We start from the raw sequence: 20,229 nt of genomic DNA, 5'->3' as shown, positions 1-20,229 counted from the left end.
TACCCAGATAACAATAAAAAATAATATCAAGAGTTATGCAGATTCTATTTGCACCATTTTGCATAGAAAGTGCTTACCTAACCGACGTCACCCACGTGACAACATATCGTTGGAAAGAGCGCGAAAAGATCTATCTATTGGTTGCTAACTTCACTTTAGTGTTGACCATTTTGCATAGAAAGTGCTTACCTAACCGACGTCACCCACGTGACAACATATCGTTGGAAAGAGCGCGAAAAGATCTATCTATTGCTTGCTAACTTCACTTTAGTGTTCTATTGAAATGAGAGTAAAAACAAAATGGCCATCTTTGTTTAAAAATTTTAGTTCTAATCTTTAATTTCATTTATTTCAAAACGCTTTTTGGACTTGGTCCGCTCTGTATATATTGAAATGAGAGTAAAAACAAAATGGCCATCTTTGTTTAAAAATTTTAGTTCTAATCTTTAATTTCATTTATTTCAAAACGCTTTTTTGGACTTGGTCCGCTCTGTATAAAGACAAATTCTCATGGCTGGGACAAATCCATCTTCTAGACTGCATCAGAAAATTTCAATACCCTTCTGGCCAGGGCCGTATTCAGCCCCCCTTTGAGCCTCATTTTTCTCCATTACGATAGGCTAGACTCCGAAAATTTAGAGCATCCCCCTCGACAAAATCCTGGATATGGCCCTGTTTCTGGCATCTTTCTAGACCCCATTTATCAAAAGTTTGATCTCGTGCAATCTAGAAGATGGATTTCATGTTAGACCAAAGGGAGAAATTGGAAAATAAATCAATTCGAGCCCTAAGTTGGTGCCAATTTTTATGAATTTGCTACACTTTGTATTTAGAAACCTAGGTATTATGAAGTGAGGTTAAATAAAGTGCCTGATTTGATTTTCTAGAACTCTAGAGCAAGGGCGCTCAACCTTTTTTGAAGGCGGGCCAAATTTTGGATACCAGATCAGGCCGCGGGCCACATGATCATTCTCATGGCTGGGACAAATCCATCTTCTAGACTGCATCAGAAAATTTCAATACCCTTCTGGCCAGGGCCGTATTCAGCCCCCCTTTAAGCCTCATTTTTCTCCATTACGATAGGCTAGACTCCGAAAAGTTAGAGCATCCCCCTCGACAAAATCCTGGATATGGCCCTGTTTCGGGCATCTTTCTAGACCCCATTTATCAAAAGCTTGATCTCGTGCAATCTAGAAGATGAATGATGGATTTCATGTTAGACCAAAGGGAGAGATTGGAAAATAAATCAATTCGAGCCCTAAGTTGGTGCCAATTTTTATGAAGTTGCTACAATTTGTATTTAGAAACCTAGGTATTATGAAGTGAGATTAAATAAAGTGCCTGATTTGATTTTCTAGAACTCTAGAGGATTTTGTGCTACATGATGTGTTTAATGGAATCCAGTATTTTTGTTTTTAACAAACATACTACAAACTACGTAGTTTTCATGCACATTTTCGTGATCTCGTGGCAGTCATGCAAAACAAAAGATCCTAATCTCATCACATGCATGCTTACTGCTTCATAATTTGCGAAATCCTTAACATGACTTTCCTTCACTAAATTGAATAGAAATATAGGTACCTCATCACATGCATGCTTACTGCTTCATAATTTGCGAAATCCTTAACATGACTTTCCTTCACTAAATTGAATAGAAATATAGGTACCTAGTCCCAGGGTGGGTTTCACCAACCTACTTTTAAGCTCCTAACAGCCTGTTAGCTTAACTGCCCTGTTAAGCCTAGATACACCTAGTCCCAGGGTGGGTTTCACCAACCTACTTTTAAGCTCCTAACAGCCTGTTAGCTTAACTGCCCTGTTAAGCCTAGATACAAATAAAATGGAACTTAACAGGCTGTTAGTTTAACAAACTTTCTGAGGGCTGAAAAAATATTGGTGAATTCCACTCCGCCTAGATACAAATCAAATGGAACTTAACAGGCTGTTAGTTTAACAAACTTTCTGAGGGCTGAAAAAATATTGGTGAATTCCACTCCAATTTTTTTTTGTCCTGAGTGGTCAAAAGAAAACAACTCAAAATACTTACTGGGTCTATAGACAGGATGCTTGGTCAAAGGCTGACGCGGAGCCTAGATACAAATCAAATGGAACTTAACAGGCTGTTAGTTTAACAAACTTTCTGAGGGCTGAAAAAATATTGGTGAATTCCACTCCATTATTATTATTATTTTTTTTTTTTTGTCCTGGGTGGTCAAAAGAAAACAACTCAAAATACTTACTGGGTCTATAGACAGGATGCTTGGTCAAAGGCTGACGCGGGTTGATACAAAAGCCTGTCAGTTGTGATTAGTAAGGAGAAAGTTTACATGACGTCACATTGGGTGAAACTTTCACGTCAGGTGTCACAACATTGACTTAGAAACACGTCACAGTAAGTCACACAAACACTGATCTAGACATGGGGGACAGTTTTGGCAAAATGAAGTTAGTTCGTTCCGCTAATGATATCACAAATTATACAAAAGAACAAATTAAAACAATCATTTGTAATTTAAGTGCGAAATTTAAATACATTTATAAAAGTATCTGTTTTCTGTAGTATCTGTTTTCTGTTAGAGTAGAAACTGTAGAAAAATCACCAAGTTGTTTTGAGCTTTTGATTATGTTGCTTCACCTCTGTATATTGTCCTCAACTTTGAGAGGTAAAACAGTAGGTACATGATTGATCTCTACGACAATCTATGTCTGTCTTGAAAAAATAAATACAAAATAAGTGCGAGTATAATGTTCGACTTTTCACCCTGCAATTCAGAGAGAGTAATGGAGATGTCTTTTTTCCTTTTTCTCCTACAAGTGTCGTAAAGAACTTCCCAATAAATGCTTATAATACAAGGATGCTGAATACCAGCTCAGTTCTGCCCTCATAGCTACAGTATTCTTTATTGCTTGAGACTAGAGAAATCGATAGATAATATTATGAATTATGTTTAACATTTCCTATAAGTTTAACATTTGATAGAAACCCCTATACGTTTAACATAAAAGTGATGTAGTACGCAAACTTTTCTTTACGTATGTACATATTTTACGTCGCGTCGCTTTAAACTCTTGACGTCCGCGCACCTCCCGGTTGTCATTTCAAAAAAAACATCACCCTCATTTAGCTCCTACAAGTCCTACATCAAAACGGGGACTACCTCTTCAAAAGTCTCAAGCGAACAGTAATATAGCTAGGGGTCAGAGTGATCAGGCGTCAGTTTGTGGTTATAATAAAAAAAAAAAAAAAAAAAAAAAAAACATCACCCTCATTTAACTCCTACATCAGAACGGGGACTACCTCTTCAAAAGTCTCAAGCGAACAGTAATAAAGCTAGGGGACAGAGTGATCAGGCGTCAGTTTGTGGTTATATACCGGGTTGAGATAGGCAAGGTTGGTAAACTTGCCTTGTTTTTAAGTTACCACTACCACTCCCATGCCAAACTGTAAAAACAATATCTTGTCTCGCCTCATACTGTCACACCTCTATGTACCGGGTTGAGATAGGCAAGGTTGGTAAACTTGCCTTGTTTTTAAGTTACCACTCCCATGCCAAACTGTAGAAACAATATCTTGCCTCGCCTCATACTATCACACCTCAAACCCGGTACATAATCACAACCTCAATCTCGTAAAACCGTGACTTCCCCAGGGCTGGCCTTCGCCTATTAATCTCTAAACCACACCCGCTTCAGGGTTTTACCTGCAAGCTCGGCCTCGGTCAAATCGTTCAGGGCGCTCCACTTGCCCACGATCGGGAATGCGGGCAGTTGTTCCTCGGGAAATTCCAGGGCCGGCTCGTTCCGTCTCCGGATGATGTCGTCGATAAGCCGTTCCTGGAAACGCCCGTCCACGCCCACCGTGTCTAACATTTTATCGTGAAACCCGAACTTATATCTTAAAACTTGTGAAGTTGGTTTTATTCCTGGTGACAGACAGACACAGAGGGGTTTCGCTCTATTAGGAGGCTGGTAGTTCGCTCTGTTAGGAGATTAGTAGTTGGGGGTTTCGCTCTATTAGCACTTTAGGAGATTAGTATGGTCCGGGGGCATTTTTTTACTTTCTGTTACTACAGTTTATAGTTACTACAGTAATGAGAAAGTATTGCAATTTTTTGTTTGTTAATATTAGGAGTTTAGTAGGGTTTGGGGGTCTATTAGGACATTAGTACGCCTTTGGGGGCTTTTTCGCTCTGTTAGGAGGACTTTAGGATATTGGTATGGTCCGGGGCATTTTTGCTGTATTAGGAGATTAGTAGGGTTTGGTGGTACGAGTATTTTGCTTTATTAGGCTACAAGAAGGATGGAAATTTTCGGAAAATGGGAAGAACTTATGGAAGTTTTCGTTTCGGAAGATTGGAGGAAACCAAAACTCAAACATTAAGGCTTTTTTTTCTTCTCTTAAGCGCTTTAACAATGCTTATGGACATTATGGCTTTCAGCAAGAAGGATGGAAATTTTCGGAAAATGGGAAGAACTTATGGAAGTTTTCGTTTCGGAAGATTGGAGGAAACCAAAACTCAAACATTAGGGCTTTTTTTTTCTTCTCTTAAGCGCTTTAACAATGCTTATGGACATTATGGCTTTCATTGTGGTTATCGGGCATAATATCGAGAAATGCAAAATCTCTTGGATGATAAATTGATAATTGTTTACAAATGGGCCATTTCTTTACCAGCAACATCAAATTGATGGAAGTAAAAAAGAAATGGCAGGCAAGTACTGGTAAATTTCCACAAGTTCCTTCTATTTCCGAGAGCGGGGTAAAGCAAAGGAGGAACGGCTAGTTAGGCTACAAGAAGGATGGAAATTTTCGGAAAATGGGAAGAACTTATGGAAGTTTTCGTTTCGGAAGATTGGAGGAAACCAAAACTCGAACATTAGGGCTTTTTTTTTTCCTTCTCTTAAGCGCTTTAACAATGCTTATGGACATTATGGCTTTCGTTGTGGTTATCGGGCATATTATCGAGAAATGCAAAATCTCTTGGATGATAAATTGATAATTGTTTACAAATGGGCCATTTCTTTACCAGTAACATTAAATTGATGGAAGTAAAAAAGAAATGGCAGGCAAGTACTGGTAAATTTCCACAAGTTCCTTCTATTTCCCTGAGAGCGGGGTAAAGCAAAGGAGGAACGGCTAATCTTGGATGATAAATTGATAATTGTTTACAAATGGGCCATTTCTTTACCAGCAACATCAAATTGATGGAAGTAAAAAAGAAATGGCAGACAAGTACTGGTAAATTTCCACAAGTTCCTTCTATTTCCGAGAGCGGGGTAAAGCAAAGGAGGAACGGCTAATATTTACACTCGTGTTAATGGCACTTGGTTAATTTGGCGAAATTTCTTAGCAAGATTTGCCTGCATCTGGCGAAAGCCGGCTGTGGCTTTTACATAGGAGGGAATTTGACAAAAGATTCGGATAAAATACTCGCCAATTTGGGACAAGAAGACAGGGGTACAATTCAGGAGTAAAATAAATCCAACTTTACAAGTTAAGAATATAAGTGGGGATACCAACGAGAAAATGAATAGCGGACTGCCAACTTTGGCACTCGATTAATGAGATAATTAACTATAATATCAGTAAGTCCCCAACCTAGGATTCGTTACTAAAGAATTATCCCATTTAGGTATAAAGGGGTAAAAACAGAGGATTATTGGTTATCTCAAAAAGTTCAAAAGTTGCGATGAAATAATGACTTATACACATCACTTGGGTTAGTCATTATTTCATCTTAATTTACATATATAGAACTTCACAAAGTTACTGAGTTCTCCATTAAGATATCTCAAAAAGGTTGGGGACTACTGATTGATTTTCATCTATTTGCCAAAAGTGACTGTGGCATTGGGGCCTAGTGTATTAGAAAAAGCTCCATGTGTTTAGCTGTTTTAGTATTAGTGTTTGTGCGAACTAGGCTGGCTGATAAGTTTTGAATAAGAGCTCTATTATTCTTCTTCTTTAACTTTTCCCGTGTTCGGAACGGATTGGCGTTTCGTCAGCCTCTCAATCACCCCTAAGGTGATTGTTCTTATGGGCTGACATATTCTTTTGGCTACAAAAACTTTATTGGAACGAACGACAATTTTGCTAAAACTGTCCGTTGAATAAAATATGCAGTTTTGTCATAAAAGGAGTTGCTAACTAGGCTGGCTGATAAGTTTTGAATAAGAGCTCTATTATTCTTCTTCTTTAACTTTTCCCGTGTTCGGAACGGATTGGCGTTTTTCGTCAGCCTCTCAATCACCCCTAAGGTGATTGTTCTTATGGGCTACAAAAACTTTTGGCTACAAAAACTTTATTGGAACGAACGACAATTTTGCTAAAATTGTCCGTTGAATAAAATATGCAGTTTTGTCATAAAAGGAGTTTTTTTCCAGTGATTTTGTGAATCATTAGACTCGGACTATTTAGTTATAGGTACATATCAGGACTCGAACGGACTTTTTTGTTGTTGACAATTTTCTCTGTATCTCAATTGGTTGATAATCTCGACCAATGAGATACAGAAAACGTTTCACAAAATCACTCACATACTCACAAAAATGAGGCAACTGCTATGACGAAACATCACAAAATTATTTAAGAAAACATTGTTTTACCATGAGAATATTGGGAATATTATTTCTACTTGATGACACCATAATTATTTAAATATATAAAAAACACCTAAAGAAAGAAATATTTTCATAAGTTCGGTTTCACCAAGTCTAATTTCACCTATTCCCAGGATAAAAACCCTTAAAATACACATTGCAGTGACACCACTCAGTAATCGGTTTTTTCTTTTCCGGTTTTCACCCGGCCATAAATCAAATTAAGATCCGTTCCCACTATATCCGTACACGAAATTAATACGTCAGATAAAAGGTCTCAAGACAAGTGTGTGTACGTCACATACAACTAAGGCCGGCTACTCGAGCTCAGACTGTCTGTTATACCGTCGGAACGTGTGTGGCGCCAATTAACTTACAATTTTCGAGGACTTAGAGTTGGCACGTAACTTAATGTTTGGTTTGGACGTTTCGGTTCTGAATTCCAGACCCGTCTTGAGCAGATTGTCGAAGTTTTATGGTCCGCCCGAAACGTTCAAACCAAACATTAAGGTACGTGCCTGATATTCATTTTTTTTTTTTTTTAAAAAAAAAAAAAACATTTTAAAAGTTTTAAAACCCTCTTAAAAAGGCTCAAGTTTAGATTGTCTTTGTGAAGATTTTTAATCTAAAAAGAAAAGTGATTTTTTGTTCTAAATAGAAAAGCAAGTCCAGGGAAAACCACCTACAAAAGTAGCTAAGGATCGTGTTGAGCGCGGAAAAGACGACGTACAACTTTCCAAATGGATTCGAGTCAATAGACTCAAAGGAGGATATTCAAAAGTGCAAAGTTAAAAAACAAAATACTTCTTACGGCCGGGGCTAAAATTAGAGAAACGCGGTTTAGTTAACATCAATTGAGCAAATCTGATTGGCTGAAAATTTTAAAATCGACCAATCAGAGGGCTTAAGTCTAAAGTTAATCTTAAAGTTCAAAGTCTGTTTGTGTCCTTTGCCATTAATCCATCCGATGAATCAAGTTTTGCAAAGTGCAAGTGGTAAGTATGTATAACAAAATTGTACATAGACCGTACTACTTAATAAGACTATGTAAGTATGTACAATAGAAGATTAACTTCTGTAATAATACTTGTACAACATTTGCAAGAACTGTTATGCTACTATCTAATCAACTAGGTAAGTAATCATATTTTTCATGATCAAAATATACAAACACTTTAAAAAGTAAAGGAATGTTTCCTTCTATCGAATTGAATGTACAGGAACGGTACCTCAGACATTTGCAAGAACTGTTATGCTACTATCTAATCAACTAGGTAAGTAATCATATTTTTCATGATCAAAATATACAAACACTTTAAAAATTAAAGGAATGTTTCCTTCTATCGAATCGAATGTACAGGAACGGTACCTCATCAGTACCGATAAAATGTTCAAAATATAAAAATATCAAAAATCAAAACACAAAGATATTCTAAAAATCTAGCTCGGTCTAAAAAAATCTACGATCCAAGATCAATGTCTAAATCTAATTTCGACATCGAAAACGATACTTCCAACCAAGAAAACCAAAAAAATCTGTCACTGGTGTGAATGATGTTTCGTGTACAAACCAAAACTGATTCCGTGTTCAGTAAAACAATGGGGTATAGCCCATTTTAATAGTGGGTTGAACTCCGTAACGTAAACGAATTTTCGTCCATAATTGTACATCATCTAAACCTAGAATAACGGGAAGTTTGAATAAATAACACTGGGTGAACAACACAAAAACAACAAATTATACAAAAGAACAAATTAAAACAATCATTTGTAATTTAAGTGCGAAATTTAAATACATTTATAAAACACAAAAACAACAAATTATACAAAAGAACAAATTAAAACAATCATTTGTAATTTAAGTGCGAAATTTAAATACATTTATAAAAGTATGTTTTCTGTAGTATCTGTTTTCTGTTTGAGTAGAAACTGTAGAAAAATCAACAAGTTGTTTTGAGCTTTTGATTATGTTGCTTCACCTCTGTATATTGTCCTCAACTTTGAGAGGTAAAACAGTAGGTACATGATTGATCTCTACGACAATCTATGTCAGTCTTGAAAAAATAAATACAAAATAAGTGTGAGTTTAATGTTCGACTTTTCACCCTGCAATTCAGAGAGAGTAATGGAAATGTCTTTTTTCCTTTTTCTCCTACAAGTGTCGTAAAGAACTTCCCAATAAATGCTTATAATACAAGGATGCTGAGTACCAGCTCAGTTCTGCCCTCATAGCTAAAGTATTCTTTATTGCTTGAGACTAGAGAAATCGATAGATAATATTATGAATTATGTTTTGCAAAGTGTTTCATGGTTTCATTATAATCTTTTAATGCCCGATCTTACCGCCGAGAGTTAACACGGTGTCAAAGGTTTTCTTTGACGTCACCCATTTGACTTACACAAGCCAGTATTTCTTAATCTCTGGATTAACTGAAAACTCTCTGTGGTAAGAACGGACATAAAAAGTGACTTCTTCTACGTGATCAACACATAACAACCTCATATTCCGGTCTTTGCGTGGAATATTTCAAGCTTTCAAATAGCCCTGGGTGTAGGGATAGCGCTACGAAAGTGGCATGCAAATACTACTGCGTCCCTTGAAGATATTAACTTTTCTAGATACCAAAAATAGATGTGGACTAAAAGGTACGGGCAAAATTTGATACACGACACGAGGATGATATTTAATCCACGATTTTTTTTTTTAAAATAATAATTAAAATAATTTGGTAAGGTAAGCTAATTAAAATAATGATAATAATCAATTTTTTCCCAATGGAATGCCAAACCCGATTTTCAAAAACATAAATTTCTTTTCAAAAATGCACCAGTATCTTTTGGTCCACCAAATCCATACGATTTTCGTCCCCAGGAAAATATTGGAAAACTACAGAAAAGGTCTTTTTCTTAGCAAAAACAACAAAAGGTCATGTGCATACGATTTTCGTCCCCAGGAAAATATTGGAAAACTACAGAAAAGGTCTTTTTCTTAGCAAAAACAACAAAAGGTCATGTGTAATCAAGACGTTCAAAATATACAAAATAAAAATAACAGGTCCTTAGGAACAACAGAGTCTTATCTGATAAACTCAACTGAGAGGGGCCACGGGGGAGACATCTTTTCGAACCATACTGTATCTGTGTATTATTGATTCAGAGTTCCACTCTAAATTTCAAATGAAGGAAAGCATGGGTACGCAAAAACCGTACGCTTTCTCGATCATAGTTAGACTGATAAGAGTCATTTATACCCCAAGGATAGTTGTGGTCAAGTGTGGAAATAATCGAGTATGGAATTCTATGCCCTGGCTGGGAATCGAACCCACGGCCTGATTACCAGCCGACCACTTGCCAGCTACCAAGACAGGTACTGATCAAAGATGCTTCCCAGTTCAGTCCCCTCTCAGCCAAACCCCCTCCCCTATAGTAATCCCCACCCCCGGCAGTGTCTACTTAAACATAGTGCGTTTGGATTTTATACCGTTCATAGCAAACTCCAGTTCATCATCCCGGGCCGCATGTCTCTCTGCACGGGACGCCTTGATTCTGTTCAGCTGGGACGCAATGGGATCTTCATCTTCCTCCAGGGCAGAAGAACGGGACAGCGCCTTCTCAACCAACGCGTCGGCCTTCTGGCGCAGATTGTGAGATTTCTCGGAGAAAGATTCCTCAGCCTTGGATACAGCTTTGTCGAAGAAGTCTTGTGTGTCTGACTTGTGATGGGAGCTGTGACGGTCCAGGAAAGAATCTGCCTCCGTGCGACGCCCGTGACGGTCGAAGAAAGCGTCGGCTTCTTTCTGCGCGTTGCTGGCGCGTTCGAAGAAATCATCCTTAGCCTGAGACAGATGACTCTGGGCGCGCTCCATGTCTCTGTCCCGTCTGAAATCTTCTTCTAGTGAGCGGCGGGGGCTGGTGAAGTCTCGTGGCGGGGAGGGAGGCAGGAGCGGACGCCCAGAGTATTTCCGGTCCAAGTGATCAACCATGGGCTTGTAGTAGGACTCGCCGATGTTATAGTTGCTTTCGTACACTTTCGTGCGAGGTCGGGATAGGATTGTTCTCCGTTCGGACATGATTCTGAAACAAGGGAAAGTAGTAGAGATGTTAGAGATATCACAGACGTCACTCATTTTTTCAAGGGATGGTGGTTTCATCATGATTACTATACAAATCGAACAGTACCTCATTAAGTTCTCAAACAAACAGAGTTTTTCCTTCATATCGATGTGTTGTTGGTTATCAGCACTTTTCCTCGGAAAGACCAACACTGACCTGGGCGAAAATTTTGCCAAACATTCCAAGGTATGCTAGTTCGTCACTCAGATTCATTATTATCATCATCCTACTCATTCTCATCAGTATGAAAGATGTTCTGTGTCATTTTTGTCACTACTCTGAGGTGTTCAAACTCATTATTCACCCTGAGGCCAAGGTGCACGGTCCAATTTATTCTTAATCTTGGCACACAGCGCTCCGTAACTCTATACCTTAGTGCTGCTTTGTTGTTCATGCCTAACCTGACCTGACCTGCCCGCAGCTAATCTGCTCGTGCGTAGAAACACTCCGTTTCTTCTCTTCTCAAAGTCAAAAACGTAAGACGAGAGGAAAGGAGAGGAAGAGGGGAAGGTGAAACAGGAAGATAAAATGAGGGGAAAGAAAGAAAATGAGAGGTAGAGAGGTTGGAGAAAGAGCAAATAAAATAATGGAGAGCTAGATAAATAGGCGGAAGTAAATGGAAAGATAAAGAAACAAGGATGACTAAAGATTTAAAAAGTAGGAAAGCTACGGCATAAAAGAGGAAGAGATCGAGAAGAGAAACGTGGGAAGGAGAAACAGGGAGATTAGAGTTAGGCCGAAAAGAAAGAACATGGGAAATAAAGACATGAACGGATTAGTTGAATAAGCAAAAATAATGTCTACATTTTGATCAACAAGTAACTTGTTAGAAGACAATGAGTGAAGATACTTCGAGAAGAGGAAACTTAAGATGTTTTTGATGACACCAAACTCAAGAGACTGATTATGACTCAGCAAGAACCTAACATTCCATATTCCAAATCAAGCACTATTGAGAAACATACGTAAAAAAACGTCGAAGCGCTTGGTGCCACTTATATTGGACCGAAGACATCAGAGAAGAAGGACATTGTAAAGAAAAAGGGTATTCCGGAGTTGAGATTTCATATTTCCACATATCAGAGACGGCCTATTTGTCAAATTACTCAAAACAGAAAAGGGCGATGCGCGATGCAGGGACAAATGATAGTTGACAACAATGGAAAGAATATGATGCATACAGGTGAACAGAAAATACATACGAGAATTTCTTGTACAGGTCCGAAAATGAGGGCTGGATGACCTCGGCTTGGGTATTCAAATTCGGTTGCGGCATTCGGATATGGTTTCGCGTCATGTAAGCCCGAGATGCTAATTCCGCGCCTGTCCAGAGATAATCCAAATCCGATCTCATCTTGACTTCTTTGCCTTGCCTGATGGGCGGTCTAGGTGGCCTGAAAGGTTTCTCCGGACTGGGAGGTCTTTCTAGGATTGAACTATCTTCTGGGGTGACGTCAACTGCCTCGACGGAGTAAAATAAATCCAACTTTACAAGTTAAGAATATAAGTGGGGATACCAACGAGAAAATGACTAGCGGACTGCCAACTTTGGCACTCAATTAATGAGATAATTAACTATATATCAGTAAGTCCCCAACCTAGGATTCGTTACTAAAGAATTATCCCATTTAGGTAAGAGTAAAATAAATCCAACTTTACAAGTTAAGAATATAAGTGGGGATACCAACGAGAAAATGACTAGCGGACTGCCAACTTTGGCACTCGATTAATGAGATAATTAACTATATATCAGTAAGTCCCCAACCTAGGATTCGTTACTAAAGAATTATCCCATTTCGGTATAAAGGGGTAAAAACAGAGGATTATTGGTTATCTCAAAAAGTTCAAAAGTTGAGATGAAATAATGACTTATACACTTCACTTGGGTTAGTCATTATTTCATCTCAATTTATATAGAACTTCACAAAGTTACTGAGTTCTCCATTAAGATATCTCAAAAAGGTTGGAGACTACTGATTGATTTTTATTTATTTACCAAAAGTGACTGTAGCATTGGGGCCTAGTGTATTAGAAAAAGCTCCATGTGTTTAGCTGTTTTAGTATTAGTGTTTGCTTCGTGTTATTTCAATCTGTTAGGCGGTCTTTCCTTTGGACGACAATTGCATTTGTTAAAAGTTTTCAAAGGTTTTCTTCTTTTCTTTTTCTACTTACTAGCAGTGTTTGTCTCGGCTTTTATTTGGACACTTACTTGTGTGAGAGAGTGTTAATTGTATTTTTTAATACTGTGAGACTGAAACATACAAGGTTTTGAGAGTACATTCGCAAGAGAAGTGATTATGATACTTAAATAAAGGAATTTTAATTGTGTTAAGCGTAAATGCTTGTCACAAATGTTGTTCCCGCTTAATACACTACGCTGAATTTTATGACTTGACTTGGATTCGACCCACCAACCTCTAGATCTAGAGTTCCATGTTAACCACTATACTATAGAGGTCGATGATTATGATAAACATCTACCATTTAGAACTTTTTTTTTAGATATGATGTGGTTCGAACACAAAAAATTGGGTCGAAACCTTTTATAAGTTTTGAGAGTACATTCGCAAGAGAAGTGATTATGATACTTAAATAAAGGAATTTTAATTGTGTTAAGCGTAAATGCTTGTCACAAATATTGTTCCCGCTTAATACACTACGCTGAATTTTATGACTTGACTTGGATTCGAACCACCAACCTCTAGATCTAGAGTCCACCATGTTAACCACTATACTATAGACGTCGATGATTATGATAAACATCTACCATTTAGAACTTTTTTTTTTTAGATATGATGTGGTTCTAACACAAAAAAAAATGGGCCGAAACCTTTTATAAATTATAGTTTGTTTTGTGTAGGGAATGTAAGGATGTATTCGTTTAGCAAGTTGAAATTCAATTTTTTTTTTTCAACATTTTAAAAGTTTTAAAACCCTCTTAAAAAGGCTCAGGTTTAGATTGTCTTTGTGAAGATTTTTAATCTAAAAAGAAAAGTGATTTCTTGTTCTAAATAGAAAAAAAAGCAAGTCCAGGGAAAACCACCTACAAAAGTAACTAAGGATTGTGTTGAGCGCGGAAAAGACGACGTACAAATTTCCAAATGGATTGGAGTCAATAGACTCAAAGGAGGATATTCAAAAGTGCAAAGTTAAAAATAAAAATTGTCCAAAGAACATAATTAGGAGGTCAATTGGAGCATCTTTTCTTTCTTTCATGGCTCGACATATTTTGACTCGGCGCGGCAGGGCGGAGCGGTACTCGGTTCCTTTATCACATTATAAGATACATACCTGCATTACCTATTGGTTAAAGACTTGTAACTATATCTTTATTACTTTGGGAATCGAGTTTAAAGTAAAGTCAAGTCAGACCATCTGGCAGACCCAACCGAGGTATAAAGTGGCTTATGACCTTTAATGGTTCTCTGAAATTGGTGCTCTCGAGAGTCTCAAGTAAATACTAGTATTTCCCTTTATTTCTATACAGGTATATTAAGAAAGCAAAGCTGTAGAATCGAATTTTCATGTGGAGCTTTCACTTTTTTAGTCATTTGTATGAATGCCGAATAATTATAACGAATATGCAATGTGCAATACACCTATCCAAGAACGGAAATGTTCGGTCAGTAAATTTCCACCCTGGTCGGGATTCGAACCCAGTACGTCCAGGCTGAGAATCAGTGTTCTTGACCACTCAGCCACAAAGGTGGTCATGGGCAATAGTCAATAGTACCCAGATTTTTCACACAGGATCTTCCTATTTCCAAATCTTCTTCTTCTTCTTCTTCTTCTTCTTCTTCTTCGCCTTTTCCCATGATTAGACAGGGTCAGCGTTTTTCGTCAGCCCTCAATCCACCTAACTAGGGTGATCGCTTTTGGGCTGACATTTGGTTTTGGCTCCAAAATTTTACGAGTGGATCAACCTTTGCTATTTTTTTTTTTATTATTATTCAATCATCGTATTACTTTATTCAATTCTCCAACTGTACTTGCTAATTCTTTAGCAAGGAAAATTTCAGGCTGGTATGCTCCCTGATTAAAGTCCCCCAGCCAGACCATGCTGGTTTACTCCGTTTAGGGTCCGCTTCCTTTTTTCACATTAAACTCGGACTCTTGAACACTCAGCCAGAGCCCTTCCTTTTTTCCACATAAAACTCGGTATTATTCCCGTATGCTGCCCGGTAGTCCCGGTACGAAGAACGGCGACAACATAACCATCTTGTCTACTTCACGGCTCATAAATACGCCCAATCCCCATCGAAAACGAACAGGGAGAAGGGTAACCTTTAATGCACGCCATTCAATGGCGCACAGAGCACGTGCATGTACTTCAACTTGCATGTGGCATGTACTTCAACATGCATGCGTGATGACAGATGGAATCTTTGCAACTAGCGTGACAATATTTTAGTATGATGATCATTTAAGAGCATGTACTGCATGTTAGCAGTGCAGATACATACAGAGTGATTTCAAATTTTCCCGCGTCGGCTTCTTTCTGCGCGTTGCTGGCGCGTTCGAAGAAATCATCCTTAGCCTGAGACAGATGACTCTGGGCGCGCTCCATGTCTCTGTCCCGTCTGAAATCTTCTTCTAGTGAGCGGCGGGGGCTGGTGAAGTCTCGTGGCGGGGAGGGAGGCAGGAGCGGGCGCCCAGAGTATTTCCGGTCCAAGTGATCAACCATGGGCTTGTAGTAGGACTCGCCGATGTTGTAGTTGCTTTCGTACACTTTCGTGCGAGGTCGGGATAGGATTGTTCTCCGTTCGGACATGATTCTGAAACAAGGGAATGTAGGAGAGATGTTAGAGATATCACAGACGTCACTCATTTTTTCAAGGGAGCGTCGGCTTCTTTCTGCGCGTTGCTGGCGCGTTCGAAGAAATCATCCTTAGCCTGAGACAGATGACTCTGGGCGCGCTCCATGTCTCGGTCCCGTCTGAAATCTTCTTCTAGTGAGCGGCGGGGGCTGGTGAAGTCTCGTGGCGGGGAGGGAGGCAGGAGCGGACGCCCAGAGTATTTCCGGTCCAAGTGATCAACCATGGGCTTGTAGTAGGACTCGCCGATGTTATAGTTGCTTTCGTACACTTTCGTGCGAGGTCGGGATAGGATTGTTCTCCGTTCGGACATGATTCTGAAACAAGGGAAAGTAGTAGAGATGTTAGAGATATCACAGACGTCACTCATTTTTTCAAGGGATGGTGGTTTCATCATGATTACTATACAAATCGAACAGTACCTCATTAAGTTCTCAAACAAACAGAGTTTTTCCTTCATATCGATGTGTTGTTGGTTATCAGCACTTTTCCTCGGAAAGACCAACACTGACCTGGGCGAAAATTTCGCCAAACATTCCAAGGTATGCTAGTTCGTCACTCAGATTCATTATTATCATCATCCTACTCATTCTCATCAGTATGAAAGATGTTCTGTGTCATTTTTGTCACTACTCTGAGGTGTTCAAACTCATTATTCACCCTGAGGCCAAGGTGCACGGTCCAATTTATTCTTAATCTTGGCACACAGCGCTCCGTAACTCTATACCTTAGTGCTGCTTTGTTGTTCATGCCTAACCTGACCTGACCTGCCCGCAGCTAATCTGCTCGTGCGTAGAAACACTCCGTTTCTTCTCTTCTCAAAGTCAAAAACGTAAGACGAGAGGAAAGGAGAGGAAGAGGGGAAGGTGAAACAGGAAGATAAAATGAGGGGAAAGAAAGAAAATGAGAGGTAGAGAGGTTGGAGAAAGAGCAAATAAAATAATGGAGAGCTAGATAAATAGGCGGAAGTAAATGGAAAGATAAAGAAACAAGGATGACTAAAGATTTAAAAAGTAGGAAAGCTACGGCATAAAAGAGGAAGGGATGGAGAAGAGAAACGAGGGAAGGACAAACAGGGAGATTAGAGTTAGGCCAAAAAGAAAGAACATGGGAAATAAAGACACGAACGGATTAGTTGAATAAGCAAAAATAATGTCTACATTTTGATCAACAAGTAACTTGTTAGAAGGCAATGAGTGAAGATTCTTCGAGAAGAGGAAACTTAAGATGTTTTTGATGACACCAAACTCAAGAGACTGATTATGACTCAGCAAGGACCTAACATTCCATATTCCAAATCAAGCACTATTGAGAAACATACGTAAAAAAACGTCGAAGTGCTTGGTGCCACTTATATTGGACCGAAGACATCAGTGAAGAAGGACATTGTAAAGAAGGACATTACGGAATTGAGATTTCATGCTTTATTTCCACACACACTCGAATCAGATGCGACCTATTTGTCAATTTTTTTTTTTTTTTTTTAAAGTGTAATGCACGGACAAATGATTTGTCAAATTATTAAAAAAAAGTGTAATGCACGGACAAATGATAGTTGACAACAACGGAAAATATGATGCATACAGGTGAACAGAAAATACATACGAGAATTTCTTGTACAGGTCCGAAAATGAGGGCTGGATGACCTGAACGGATTAGTTGAATAAGCAAAAATAATGTCTACATTTTGATCAACAAGTAACTTGTTAGAAGACAATGAGTGAAGATACTTCGAGAAGAGGAAACTTAAGATGTTTTTGATGACACCAAACTCAAGAGACTGATTATGACTCAGCAAGAACCTAACATTCCATATTCCAAATCAAGCACTATTGAGAAACATACGTAAAAAAACGTCGAAGCGCTTGGTGCCACTTATATTGGACCGAAGACATCAGAGAAGAAGGACATTGTAAAGAAAAAGGGTATTCCGGAGTTGAGATTTCATATTTCCACATATCAGAGACGGCCTATTTGTCAAATTACTCAAAACAGAAAAGGGCGATGCGCGATGCAGGGACAAATGATAGTTGACAACAATGGAAAGAATATGATGCATACAGGTGAACAGAAAATACATACGAGAATTTCTTGTACAGGTCCGAAAATGAGGGCTGGATGACCTCGGCTTGGGTATTCAAATTCGGTTGCGGCATTCGGATATGGTTTCGCGTCATGTAAGCCCGAGATGCTAATTCCGCGCCTGTCCAGAGATAATCCAAATCCGATCTCATCTTGACTTCTTTGCCTTGCCTGATGGGCGGTCTAGGTGGCCTGAAAGGTTTCTCCGGACTGGGAGGTCTTTCTAGGATTGAACTATCTTCTGGGGTGACGTCAACTGCCTCGACGCCAACGTCTGATGGTGTTTCTAAAGGGAGGTCTTCTGGGGTTAAGTTCTTGTGCTTTTTGGGAGCTTTGACCTTTTTAGGACCTATTGTTGTGTTCTCTTCAAAGACTTTAGGGAAGTGTGTTAGGTTGATAGAATCTCAAACGGATAAGGTGGATTATAGGCGAAAAAAATCACACGCGCTCGAGAAAACTAATGGTCTGACTTTTCGAGGAAAGGGCTTTATTACAATCCGCGAAGGTCTAAACAACACTATGACACTCGGGAGGGGGTCAAATATAAAGGGACCAAAAGTGACCCACAGGTCTAGCTAACGCAAATCATCAACTTGGGAACTATTCGTTCGATATACGTCTCTCGCTTTTCGACTCTTTTTCTCGCTCTACGGAGCAACAATTCGAAATTCGTGAAAGACCGATAGAGCTATATTCTCGTTAGAACTGATCGCAATTGAGATTGAGCGTATAGAAATAACCAACTTGGAATTTCGCACGTATGAATTATGTGATCTAATTGTCGATATTTGATGAATTGGATGATTAATGCAAATGGAGACTTCCTCGTCAGATTTTTCATACCTGTATAGGTACACATTATACCTGTACATTTTCGATGCATACAGGCGGTGTTGTTAGAACGGGGAGAAAGTTACTTTTCCGTGAGATCTTACACAGAGGATCCTGGAAGTAAACCCTTAATATCTCAGTAATCCAGACCGCTCTTTTCTGGATGGATAAGGAGATACATATGCTAGACACGACATGAAAGATATATGCTGCACACGGAAATACTTTTCCGTGAGATCTTACACAGAGGATCCTGGAAGTAAACCCTTAATATCTCAGTAATCCAGACCGCTCTTTTCTGGATGGATAAAGAGATACATATGCTAGACACGATATGAAAGATATATGCTGCATACGGAAAGTAAGTATGTACTACTTAGTAGTGGTCTACCGGGAAACTGGTGCATTCAACGTGCTATTGGTGCAATCTGAAACCTACCTCGGTGGAAGGGAGGTCTTCTGGGGTTAAGTTCTTGTGCTTTTTGGGAGCTTTGACCTTTTTAGGACCTATTGTTGTGTTCTCTTCAAAGACTTTCGGGAAGTGTGTTAGGTTGATAGAATCTCAAACGGATAAGGTGGATTATAGGCGAAAAAAATCACACGCGCTCTAGAAAACTAATGGTTTGACTTTTCGAGGAAAGGCTTTTATTACAATCCGCGAAGGTCTAAACAACACTATGACACTCGGGAGGGGGTCAAATATAAAGGGACCAAAAGTGACCCACAGGTCTAGCTAACGCAAATCGAAGGGAGGTCTTCTGGGGTTAAGTTCTTGTGCTTTTTGGGAGCTTTGACCTTTTTAGGACCTATTGTTGTGTTCTCTTCAAAGACTTTAGGGAAGTGTGTTAGGTTGATAGAATCTCAAACGGATAAGGTGGATTATAGGCGAAAAAAATCACACGCGCTCGAGAAAACTAATGGTCTGACTTTTCGAGGAAAGGGCTTTATTACAATCCGCGAAGGTCTAAACAACACTATGACACTCGGGAGGGGGTCGAATATAAAGGAACCAAAAGTGACCCACAGGTCTAGCTAACGCAAATCATCAACTTGGGAACTATTCGTTCGATATACGTCTCTCGCTTTTCGACTCTTTTTCTCGCTCTACGGAGCAACAATTCGAAATTCGTGAAAGACCGATAGAGCTATATTCTCGTTAGAACTGATCGCAATTGAGATTGAGCGTATAGAAATAACGCTTTTCGACTCTTTTTCTCGCTCTACGGAGCAACAATTCGAAATTCGTGAAAGACCGATAGAGCTATATTCTCGTTAGAACTGATCACAATTGAGATTGAGCGTATAGAAATAGCCAACTTGGAATTTCGCACGTATGAATTATGTGTGATCTAATTGTCGATATATCTGATGAATTGGATGATTAATGCAAATGGAGACTTCCTCGTCAGATTTTTCATACCTGTATAGGTACATATCATACCTGCACATTTTCGATGCATACAGGCGGTGTTGTTAGAACGGGGAGAAAGTTACTTTTCCGTGAGATCTTACACAGAGGATTCTCCTGGAAGTAAACCCTTAATATCTCAGTAATCCAGACCGCTCTTTTCTGGATGGATAAAGTGATACATATGCTAGACACGATATGAAAGATATATGCTGCACACGGAAGGTAAGTATGTACTACTTAGTAGTGGTCTACCGGGAAACTGGTGCATTCAACGTGCTATCGCCGCTGACGGATTAATAACTCAACCAACCTAACTGGTGGTGTAGTGGTTAGTACGTTGGGCTTTGAATCCCTTTGCCATTAATCCATCCGATG

At 39.1% G+C, this 20,229-nt stretch overlaps 1 protein-coding gene and 1 long non-coding RNA gene across 6 annotated transcripts in view; one reads left to right on the top strand and one right to left on the bottom strand.

Moving 5' to 3' along the window:
* Positions 1-18,398, bottom strand: part of LOC103508110 — a 19,415-nt gene extending 1,017 nt beyond the window's left edge. The window contains exons 1-5 of one of the 5 annotated variants that reach the window (XM_026822948.1): positions 17,873-18,392; positions 11,919-12,178; positions 10,085-10,677; positions 3,705-3,926; positions 2,498-2,713 (exon numbers count right to left, since the gene is read on the bottom strand). In XM_026822948.1, the coding sequence (XP_026678749.1) occupies positions 2,694-2,713; positions 3,705-3,926; positions 10,085-10,677; positions 11,919-12,070 (987 nt within the window). In that variant the 5' untranslated portion in view covers positions 12,071-12,178; positions 17,873-18,392 and the 3' untranslated portion in view covers positions 2,498-2,693. Of the gene's footprint in view, positions 1-2,497; positions 2,714-3,704; positions 3,927-10,084; positions 10,678-11,918; positions 12,179-15,262; positions 15,492-17,612; positions 17,795-17,872 lie in introns of those variants that run through there. The other 4 variants (XM_026822928.1, XM_026822922.1, XM_026822931.1 and 1 more) reach the window with 4 other exon arrangements.
* On the top strand, positions 17,859-19,597 carry LOC113467051. Its single transcript, XR_003391263.1, has 3 exons — positions 17,859-17,908; positions 18,898-19,170; positions 19,470-19,597. It is a non-coding gene; the product is annotated as an uncharacterized LOC113467051 (long non-coding RNA).
* Positions 19,598-20,229: the final 632 nt, after the last annotated feature.

Source organism: Diaphorina citri, unplaced genomic scaffold, assembly GCF_000475195.1.
Source record: "Diaphorina citri unplaced genomic scaffold, Diaci psyllid genome assembly version 1.1 scaffold19, whole genome shotgun sequence".
In the NCBI taxonomy this organism is placed as follows: Eukaryota; Metazoa; Arthropoda; class Insecta; order Hemiptera; family Psyllidae; genus Diaphorina; species Diaphorina citri.
Note: the sequence above shows the minus strand (reverse complement) of the source record. Positions and strands in the feature narration are given on the sequence as shown.